This window comes from Oncorhynchus tshawytscha, linkage group LG33, assembly GCF_018296145.1.
Source record: "Oncorhynchus tshawytscha isolate Ot180627B linkage group LG33, Otsh_v2.0, whole genome shotgun sequence".
In the NCBI taxonomy this organism is placed as follows: domain Eukaryota; kingdom Metazoa; phylum Chordata; class Actinopteri; order Salmoniformes; family Salmonidae; genus Oncorhynchus; species Oncorhynchus tshawytscha.
Window position 1 is genome coordinate 28060206 of NC_056461.1, and position 11042 is coordinate 28071247.

General features: G+C 44.9%; 1 protein-coding gene across 1 annotated transcript; it reads left to right on the forward strand.

Annotated features, from left to right (window-relative positions):
* Positions 1–9320: 9320 nt before the first annotated feature.
* On the forward strand, positions 9321–10668 carry LOC112231061 (C-C motif chemokine 19). Its single transcript, XM_024397590.2, has 4 exons — positions 9321–9491; positions 9780–9900; positions 10043–10167; positions 10323–10668. Exons 1-4 carry the CDS (start codon positions 9431–9433, stop codon positions 10340–10342), a joined length of 327 nt encoding a protein of 108 aa, XP_024253358.1. The 5' UTR covers positions 9321–9430; the 3' UTR covers positions 10343–10668.
* Positions 10669–11042: the final 374 nt, after the last annotated feature.

The window sequence follows — 11042 nt, forward strand, 5'->3', positions numbered from 1 at the left end:
GACGTGGGATGGAAGCCTGCCGAGCCAACCGAGGCAAGGAAACCTCTCGAGCCAGCCAGGGTTTGGAAGCCCGACCAGCTGGCTTAGGCACCCCCGGTTCCATTGGCGGCAGAATCCACCCCGACGTCTCTAACAAACAAAAAATGTAATCTCCTGGACCCGCTGGGCGAAACAGACCTGACGATCCAGCTGAGGCCCGACGTGGGATGGGCGCCTTCCGAGCCATCGAAACCTCTCGAGCCAGCTAGGGCGTGGAAGCCTGACGAGCTGGCTAGGCACCCCCAGTTCCATCGGTGGCGACCTAGGACCAACGTCACCACCAACCGGAACACCAGTACGCCCCGATGCTTCGTGTGTTGGCTGCTGCATTCTGTCACGGGACGACGCTGGAGAGGCGAAGCAGGTACAGGGAGTCAAACATTTAATAGGGAACGGACATAGAACAAGACAGGAACAGAGTCAGCAAACGGGTGACAAACACATAACAATCAATGCAGCAGTGGGGAACAGAGCTGGGAACTGACAAATATATGGAAGGTAAAAAACAGGTGACTGAGTGAGTCCATGTGAGTCCAATATCGCTGATGCGTGTGACGAGGGAAGGCAGGTGTGTGTGATGGATGGCAGGAGTGACATCCAAAGACTATGCATAATGTTAGCTAGCTAGCTACAGTGCCGTGAAAAAGTTTTTGCCCTTTCTGATTTTCTATATATTTGCCTGTTTTTCATACTTAATGTTATCAGATATTCAAACAAAACCTAATATTAGATAAAGGAAACCTAAGTAAACAAATAACACATGCATACGTATTTCATTTATTTAATTAGAAAAGTTATAAAATACCCAATACCCCAGTGTAAAAAAGTAATTACACTCAATAACTGGTTGCGCCACCATTAGCTGCAATGACTGCAACCAAATGCATTCTTGTAGTTGTTGATCATTCTCTCACATCGCTGTGGAGGAATTTTGGCCCACTTCTTCCATGCAGAACTGCTTTTACTCAGAGACATTTGTGGGTCTTCGCACATGAACTGCTCGGTTCAGGTACTGCTACATCTCAAATGGGTTTAGGTCTGGACTTTGACTAGGTCATTCCAAAAAGTTTATATTTGGTGCTTTCAGCCATTCTGATGTAAAATTGCTTGTGTGTTTTGGTTGCTGCATGGTTGCCAATAAATGGTCAGTGAAACGCCCCTAATTAATATTCATTCATACTGACTGCATGACGACAATGAGGCAAATCCCGACAGAAAGGCTAAAAAACGAAATTTCACCAAGTGTGAAATGGAAGTTCTTGTAGGTGAGGTTGAAGCAAGAAAAAAGATATTGTTTGGTGGACACAGTTTGGGAATTACAAATTACAAGAAGGCGTTAGAGTGGCAACATGTAGCGGACGCTATGAATGCTGCTGGTTCAAAAGGTCTGACCCTCTCAGAAATAAAAACAACGAAGTGGAGGCCAAAAGGCGCATAGCCTTACAGAGAACGTGTTTGTGCCACAGGCGGGGGAAAGAGGACACCGGAGCTTAACCCCCAAGATGAGCAACTTCCAGGTATTATAGAGGAATCCCTCCTGAGTGGAGGAGTGACAGGTGGTGGAGGGGGACACGGACATGCAAGACACACCGGATGATCCAGGTATGTAATTAGTATTCCCTCTTTAGAAAAGAGTAAAACAAATGCATTCATGTTGTGTTTAAACATGTATTTACATAAACAATGGTGACATTTTCCATTGTTTTTAGTTGCTGCGTGTTCCACTGGGGAGGTGGTGCTGCAGCGGAGCAGGAGCTGAGTGTTCCACTGGGGAGGTGGTGCTGCAGCGGAGCAGGAGCTGAGTGTTCCACTGGGGAGGTGGTGCTGCAGCGGAGCAGGAGCTGAGTGTTCCACTGGGGAGGTGATGCTGCAGCTGAGCAGGAGCTGAATGTTCCACTGGGGAGGTGGTGCTGCAGCTGAGCAGGAGCTGAGTGTTCCACTGGGGAGGTGGTGCTAGCGGAGCAGGAGCTGAGTGTTCCACTGGGGAGGTGGTGCTGCAGCGGAGCAGGAGCTGAGTGTTCCACTGGGGAGGGTGGTGCTGCAACTGAGCAGGAGCTGAGTGTTCCACTGGGGAGGTGGTGCTGCAGCGGAGCAGGAGCTGAGTGTTCCACTGGGGAGGTGGTGCTGCAGCGGAGCAGGAGCTGAGTGTTCCACTGGGGAGGTGGTGCTGCAGCTGAGCAGGAGCTGAGGTTTCCACTGGGGAGGTGGTGCTGTAGCGGAGCAGGAGCTGAGTGTTCCACTGGGGAGGTGGTGCTGCAGCGGAGCAGGAGCTGAGTGTTCCACTGGGGAGGTGGTGCTGCAACTGAGCAGGAGCTGAGTGTTCCACTGGGGAGGTGGTGCTGCAGCGGAGCAGGAGCTGAGTGTTCCACTGGGGAGGTGGTGCTGCAGCGGAGCAGGAGCTGAGTGTTCCACTGGGTAGGTGGTGCTGCAGCTGAGCAGGAGCTGAGTGTTCCACTGGGGAGGTGGTGCTGCAGCGGAGCAGGAGCTGAGTGTTCCACTGGGGAGGTGGTGCTGCAGCGGAGCAGGAGCTGAGTGTTCCACTGGGGAGGTGGTGCTGCAGCGGAGCAGGAGCTGAGTGTGCCCAGCCCCAGCGTCTCCACTGCACCTCCTGCGTCACAACCCTCCAGCGGCCGTGTCCTCACAGATGCAGTCCTGCAAACGCAAAGAGACACCATCAACGCTATTAACGAGGTTGCCAAGGAGTTGAAGTGGTTGCCAAGGAGTTGCAGTGGTTGCCAAGGAGTTGCAGTGGGACAGGCCTGGTTTCTGTAGGTGATTCTCTGTAGAGCTGGGCCCACTACAGCACAGAGATCCAAGAGAACAGCTCTTGGTAATCTGAATCGGCTTATAAGCCACTCATCATCATTGGACAGAAAATCTTGCTGGTCTCTAAAAATCCGCTCTCTCTGAATTCTTCCATTCACCAAATCTTCCAACAGTGCCAAAGCAGCCATTGTGGGTCATTACACTTTGTAATTGCATGCCTTTTTATACCCACCCATTTGATTGTCAAAGCTACCCAATTGCATAACACCTGCAGGTGTGGTAATTACCTTGATTGTAAACTGCCAATGACAGGGCCATTATCACATTGACAATTCTGCGCAAAGAACATATGACAACAATATATGAAACTGCACTCGTATTTGTACATGTCGGTAGGGGTGAAGTGACTATGCATAGATAATAAACAGCGAGTAGCAGCAGTGTACAAAACAAATGAAGGGGGGGGCATTAGCTAATCAATGTAATAGTCCGGTGGCCATTTGATGAATTGTTCAGCAGTCTTAGGGCTTGGGGGTAGAAGCTGTTAAGGAGGCTTTTGGTCCTAGACTGGTGCTCCGGTACCGCTTGCCATGTGGTAGCAGAGAAAACAGTCTATGACTTAGGTGACTGGACTCTCTGACAATTTTATTGGCTTTCCTCTTACACCGCCTATTATATAGGTCCTGGATTGCAGGAAGCTTGGCCCCAGTGAAGTACTGGGCCATACGCATTACCCTCTGCAGCGCAACATGGTCAGATGCCGAGCAGTTGATATACCAGGCGCTGATGCAACCGGTCAGGATGCTCTCAATGGTGCAGCTGTAGAACTTTTTGAGGATCTGGGGACCCATACCAAATCTTTTCAGTCTCCTGAGGGGGAAAAGGTTTTGTCGTGCCTTCTTCACGACTGTCTTGATGTGTTTGAGCCATGATAAACGTCCTGATAATCCATCTGGCCCCGTGGCTGTGTGAATGTTGACCTGTTTAAAGGGCTTGCTCACATCGGCTACCAAGAGCGTTATCACACATTCCTCCAGAATAGCTGGTGCTCTCGTGCATGCTTCAGTGTTGCTTGCCTCGAAGCGAGCATAATAGGCATTTAGCTCGTCTGGTAGGCTCGCATCACTGGGCAGCTTGCATCTGGGTTTCCCTTTGTAGTACATAATAGTTTTAAAGCCCTGCCACAGTAGGATTCAATCTTAATCCTGTATTGAGGCTTTGCTTGTTTGATAGTTCGTCTGAGGGCATAGCGGGATTTCCTATAGGCGTCCGGATTTGTGTCCCACTCCTTGAAAGCAGCAGCTTTAGCTTTTAGCTCGATTCGAATGTTGCCTGTAATCCATGGCTTCTGGTTAGGATATGTAAGTACGGTCACTGTGGGGACGACGTCGTCGATGCACTAATTGATGATGACGATGACTGAGGTGGTATACTCGTCAATGCCATTGGATGAATCCCGGAATATATTATAGTCTGTTCTAGCAAAACAGTCCTGTAGCGCAGCATCTGCACCATCTGACCACTTCCGTATTGAGTGAGTCACTGGTACTTCCTGCTTTAGTTTTTGCTTGTAAGCAGGAATCAGGAGGATAATTATGGTCGGATTTGCCAAATGGAAGGCGGGGGAGAGCTTTGTATGCATCTCTGTGTGTTGAGTAAAGGTGGTCTAGAGTTTTTTTGTCCTCTGGTTGGACATGTGACATGCTGGTAAAAATGGGGTAAAACTAATTAAGTTTCCCGCTTCTGGGTGAGCATTTTCTTGTTTGCTTATGGCCTTATAGAGTTGGTTGAGTGCGCTCTTAGTGCCAGCATCAGTCTGTGGTGTTAGACGGCTATGAATAATATAGATGAGAACTCTTGGTAGATAGTGTGGTCTACAGCTTGTCATAAGGTACTCTACCTCTGCAATATCTCAAGATTTCTTTAATATTAGACATTGCGCACAAGCTGTTATTGACAAAAAACACACACCACACCCCTCGACTTACCAGGCGTAGCGGTGCGTTGAAAATCCCTCCAGCTCTATATTGTCTGTGTCGTCGTTCAGCCACGACTCGGTGAAACATAAGATATTACAGTTCTTAATGTCCCGTTGGTAGGATAATCGTAAGTAATTCATTTTATTTTCCAATGATTGCATGTTAGCAAGTAGAATTGATGGCAATGGAAGTTTACTCGCTGGCCTACAGATTCTCAAAAGGCAGCCTGATCTGTGTCCTCTTTTCTTCACGCAACTGATGTGGACCTGGGCCTGTTCCCGGGAGAGCAGTATCTCTTTCTTGTCGGACTCTTAAAGGAAAAAGCTTCTACCAGTCCGTGGTGAGTAATCACAGTTCTGATAAGAGACAGTAAGAGCAGCAACATTATGTACAAAATTGTTGTTGTTTTTTAAGTTACAAAGCAAAAAAAATGAACAGAATAGCACAATTGATTCCAGGCATGTAAAACGTTAGCCATCCTCTTTGGCTCCATTTTCATATTTGAGGGGTTATTTTGCAAAAACAAATATCTCTGTTTGTGAGTGATGCTACCACCTCCCTCTATGGCTATAAAGTTATCTAGTTGACAAGAAGCACATAAACTAAGAAGGAACAGTATGTATTGTAGAAACCCTCACAGACAGTTATGAGTTACGCTGTTTGTTGTGTTGTACTTAACAGTAACCAGTGTTCGCGGGGTCCGACACACCAGTCAACCCGCTATCTGCCAACCACAGGAATGCTTGGAATGTTCCGGTGCAGAGCATCTTTGTGGTTGGTGGAGCGGCATGGAGGAAGGGTGCACCGCATGCCTAACCGTTGTTGTCTCTCTTTACATCTAGACTTAACAAGAGATGGGTCAGCGTTGTTTGATATGATTTTCCTTGGTTTGTTTACTTGGCGTGGGCTACGGCCAAACAGTAGCCTGTATTGAGTTTGGTTAATAAACCGGGAATTCGTAAACGAAATCCTCTGTCTGGACATTTGTTCATTTATCATCTAGCCAGGTCATTACAGTATACTCCCACAAAAATCATACCTTTAGAATTGATGTTAGCTTACATCATTAAATTGCTTGTTTCTTTTATTTAACCATTTTTCGAACATTCTGTTGTTCACAATTACGCTTAGCGTAATTCCCGAGTGCCCCGCCTCCTTTCGTACTTGACTGTCAGGGTGTGCAGTGTCACTTTCTTACCACAAGGTGGTAGTGTCGACCTGTACTATGCCATCAGGCTCTGAAAGATCTAGATTTCTAGGACGAGAAATTAAGTTAGACTATCCCAGCTAAATGCTGATATAGACATTATTTCAAACATAGTAACATAACAATGTCCCTATGCTTGTGTTTTTTACGCATGTCCTTTAAATCACCTTTAGAGTGAGGATGACAGGCAGTCAGACAAAAAAGAATTGTCACTTATCATCCTGTTGCTTTTAAACTTCTGATATTGTTTTTCCAACATCCTACAGCTCTCAGCAGCTGTAAAATATCACACAGCCTCCGCACTCTCCTCTAGCTGTCCGACCCTGAGTGACTGGCTCTAGCTGCACTGTCTGGTGTCTCCCTGTCTTCCGTCTGTCTGGGTATCAGGAGAGCTGTAGGGGAGACTGCAGATGATTCTGTGCTTGTTTCATCCTCTCCTTCTCTACCTGTCCAGTGTCCCTCCATAATACACAAATGGATATATACACACTCATCCACGCACAGGCATAGACACTCTCGTATAGGTCAGGTTTAGTTGAAACAATCATCCACACGAAAAGATTCTCTCATATACACATCGACATCCTCCCACACAGAAAGATGCACACCCTCCAGTATTACTTGCACAAGGGAGTATGTTTCCTTCCTGTGTCACATAATGAGCCCCTGGGATGCTGGGTTGTGATGCACCAGGGATGCTGCATTGTAAAACAGAACAATTAAACAAGACACCTTCATATGGAATGTGGTGACATCACTGATAATAGGTTTACCCATATATACTGAACAAAAACATAAATGCAACATGAAAAGTGTTGGTTTCATGTTTCATGAGCTGAAATAAAATATCCCAGAAATGTTCCAGACGTACAAAAACCTTAAAATGTTGTGCACAAATATGTTTATCCCTGTTAGTGAGCATTGCTTCTTTGTCAAGGTAATCCATTCACCTGAAAGGTGTGGCATATCAGGAAGCTGATTAAATAGCATGATCATTATACAGGTGCACCTTGTGCTGGGAACAAAAGGCAACTAAAAAATGTGCAATTCTGACAGAAAACACAATGCCACAGATGTCTCAAGTTTTGAGGGAGTGTGCAATTGACATGCTGACTGCAGGAATGTCCACCAGAGCTGTTAACAGAGAATTGAATGTTAATTTCTCTACCATATGTCATTTTAGAGAATTTGGCAGCACGTCCAACTGGCCTAACAACCTCAGACCACGTGTAACCACGCCAGCCCAGGACCTCGACATCTGGCATCTTCACCTGCGGGATCGTCTGAGACCCCGCAGCCACCCAGACAGCTGATGAAACTGAGGAATCTTTCTGTCTGTAATAAAGCCCTTTTGTGGGAAAAAAATCTCCTTACGATTGGCTGGGCCTGGCGCGCAAGTGGGTGGGCCTGGTACCAAGTGGTTGGGCCATGGCGGGCCATGGCTGCGCCACCTAATTTTTTTATTTCAATTGACTGATTTCATTATACGTTTGAAGTCGTAAAATTACATACACTTAGGTTGGAGTCATTAAAGCTGTTTTTTCAACCACTAAACAAATTTCTTGTTAACAAACTATAGTTTTGGCAAGTCGGTTAGGACATCTACTTTGTGCATGACACAAGTAATTTTTCCAACAATTGTTTACAGACAGATTATTTCACTTATAATTCACTGTATCACAATTCCAGTGGGTCAGAAGTTTACATACACTAAGTTGACTGTGCCTTTAAAAATATTGGAAAATTCCAGAACATTATGTCGTGGCTTTAGAAGCTTCTGATAGGCTCATTGACATAATGTGAGTTAATTAGAGGTGTACCTGTGGATGTATTTCAAGGCCTACCTTCAAACTCAGTGCCTCTTTGCTTGACATCATGGGAAAATCAAAATAAATCAGCCAAGACCTCTGAGAAAAAATTGGCGACCTCCACAAGTCTGGTTCATCCATGGGAGCAATTTCCAAATGCCTGAAAGTACCACGTTCATCTGTACAAACAATAGTACGCAAGTATAAACACCATGGGACCACGCAGCTGTCATACCGCTCAGGAAGAAGACGTGCTCTGTCTCCTAGAGATGAACGTACTTTGGTGCGAAAAGTGCAAATCAATCCCAAAACAGCAGCAAAGGACCTTGTGAAGATGCTGGAGGAAACCGATACAAAAGTGTCTATATCCAAAGAAAAACAAGTCCTATATCAACATATCCTGAAAGGCCGCTCAGCAAGGAAGATGCCACTGCTCCAAAACCGCCATATTAAAAGCCAGACTATTGTTTGCAACTGCATATGGGGACAAAGATCATACTTTTTGGAGAAATATCCTCTGGTCTGATGAAACAAAAATATAACTGTTTGGGCATAATGACCATCGTTATGTTTGGAGGAAAAAGGGGGAGGCTTGCAAGCCAAAGAAAACCATCCCAACCGTGAAGCACGGGGGTGGCAGCATCATGTTGTGGGGGTGCTTTGCTGCAGGAGGGACTGGTGCACTTCACAAAATAGATGGCATCCTGAGGGAGGCAAGGTATGTGGATATATTGAAGCAACATCTCAAGTCATCAGTCAGGAAGTTAAAGCTTGGTCGCAAATGGGTCTTCCAAATTAACAATGACCCCAAGCATACTTCCAAAGTTGTGTCAAAATGGCTTAAGGACAACAAAGTCAAGGTATTGGAGTGGCCATCACAAAGCCCTGACCTCAATCCTATAGAAAATGTGTGTGCATAACTGAAAAAGCGTGTGCGAGCAAGGAGGCCTACAAACCTGACTCAGTTACACCAGCTCTGTCAGGAGGAATGGGCCAAAATTCACCCAACTTATTGTGGGAAGCTTGTGGAAGGCTACCTGAAAAGTTTGACCCAAGTTAAACAATTTCAAGGCAATGCTACCAAATACTAATTGAGTGTATGTGAACTTCTGACCCACTGGAAATGTGATGAAAGAAATAAAAGCTGAAATAAATAATTCTCTCTAATTTTATTCTGACATTTCACATTCTTGAAATAAAGTGGTGATCCTAACTGACCTAAGACAGGGAATCTTTACTTGGATTAAATGTCAGGAATTGTGAAAAACTGAGTTTAAATGTATTTGGCCAAGGTGTACGTAAACTTCCGACTTCAACTGTATCTCCCCATCGACGGTGAGAATGATTTACAGATATTTCCGCCAGTTGTAACTGCAGAGAAAGTACCCTTCAACTTCATGGAAAAGCACTGGCAGAGCCTACTTTATCTTTGTTTGTTTTAAAGGTGAGAGTTGAGGGGCGTGCTGAGCTGAAGCATGGTTTACGGGAAATGGGTGCGTGACTTGATGGGGGTGAAAGTGAAAGGAGTTGTGCGGTGAGGATATAAAGCTGTGCCTGGACCACAGTAGCCCATTTATCTGCAGATCCTTGTTTAAAATATTAAGACACAGACAGAGAACAACTAAGACAGAATGTCCTTACGGTTGGCTGCACTTCTTCTGTTGACATCAGTCCTCTGGAGCCATGCAGCAGGTGAGATCCTCTCTTCTACTGCAGAACTACTGTTATTAACTACTTTTACTCCAAGTTGTTTTCATAGTAACTACTATAATAACGTCTTGGTTACATGATGCTGTGTCTTGATCACTAGTTATCTGTGGAACTGAATACGCTCTTCGTCTTCTCAGGAGAATGTTGAAATGTAATTTTCGTAGAATGCCATACAAAGAGAGAATACACAAAGATACACAGAGGGGATAGTCTAACCTGTGTTTGTTTGTGTGTGTGTGTGTGTGTGTGTGTGTGTGTGTGTGTCTGCAGCAAACACAGATAAAGCAATGGACTGCTGCTTGACAACAACCGATGCCAAACTTCCCCACAGAGTGGTGAAGTCATTCCGTATCCAGACAGTCAGCGGAGGATGTCGGATACCTGCCACTGTGTAAGCAACATTAATAATTCCACACACTTGTACAATACGTTGCCAAATGTAACACATCACCCTAACCACAAGTTCTTGTTTTCTGGCTGTGTGTGACTGCATTGTTGGAACTATGTCTGATCTAAGTTACTTCTGCCAACAGGTTTGTCACGAGGAAGAATCTTAGACTGTGTGCTCCTCCTGCCACCAATAACAACTGGGTGACCAAACTCATCAAGCAACTGAAGAGGAAATCGCAGAATGGAAAGGCCAGAAAAGGGAAAAATGGTGGGATTCTATCTTAAAGTGTGATGCAATCCACATGAATCAATTCTATAAATGATAATGTTTTCATGGTCACCACCCATTTTCTTCCATCAACGGTGAAGTTCCACCCGTGTCTGTATTAAACTGTTTCTCCTTTGTGCATTATTTCTCCTCAGGCAAGAACAGTAGACACTGAAAGACTGTGGTTGATCCCTGAACATGGAGCTCCAGAACACGTTCTGCAAGAAACAATAATCAGCAGTTGGACACATTTTGTCAATGACATTTTAGAAGTTAGTTCTCATTGTAGGGTGGATGCACTGTGATACTGTTGAATCGATTGAATTCTCCCAGTTGCCATTTTTCTTTTTGACCAACACTGTTTCATGTGTACTTCATGTACTGCAGAAAAAACACTGCGTCTTTTCTAACCTTTCTCACAGTCACTTAAGTCCCTATAAGCTGGATTTTGTATTGTATAGATACATTTTATGTAAATAAAGTGTTGTTTTTTTAAAGAAATATTGTGTTTTTCATCTCAGTATTAATTATGTATTAATTTTGTCCAGCTAAAGACTTGTCCATGGTTTTTACATTGTACAACATTATTGGGAGTAGTTAGTAATTCAATTTCCAAGATATTCACATCCATTCATAAAACACAATGATGAACTCCAGCCAGTTGTCTCTGGTGTCAGTAGAGCAGGTTCTAACATCATCAAGGGATAGGTACAGGGAAACATCTGAGTTATAGTCTGTGTTAAACACTGCATGACCCTACATACCTACTTACTTAGGGCTGAGCCGGTGCAATAATATTTTCTCTGCCGTGAACAACTCTCTTGGCACTTTACAAGTAATGCATTAACACACTTAAAGACAGATTTACACTTTAA

Excerpts from the sequence above, each read along its gene's own strand:
- LOC112231061 (XM_024397590.2), top strand. The coding sequence starts at position 9,431 with ATGTCCTTACGGTTGGCTGCACTTCTTCTGTTGACATCAGTCCTCTGG. Across the intron at positions 9,492-9,779 it reads CCTCTGGAGCCATGCAGCAG|CAAACACAGATAAAGCAATG; the intron begins GTGAGATCCTCT and ends GTGTGTCTGCAG. Across the intron at positions 10,168-10,322 it reads GGCCAGAAAAGGGAAAAATG|GCAAGAACAGTAGACACTGA; the intron begins GTGGGATTCTAT and ends ATTTCTCCTCAG.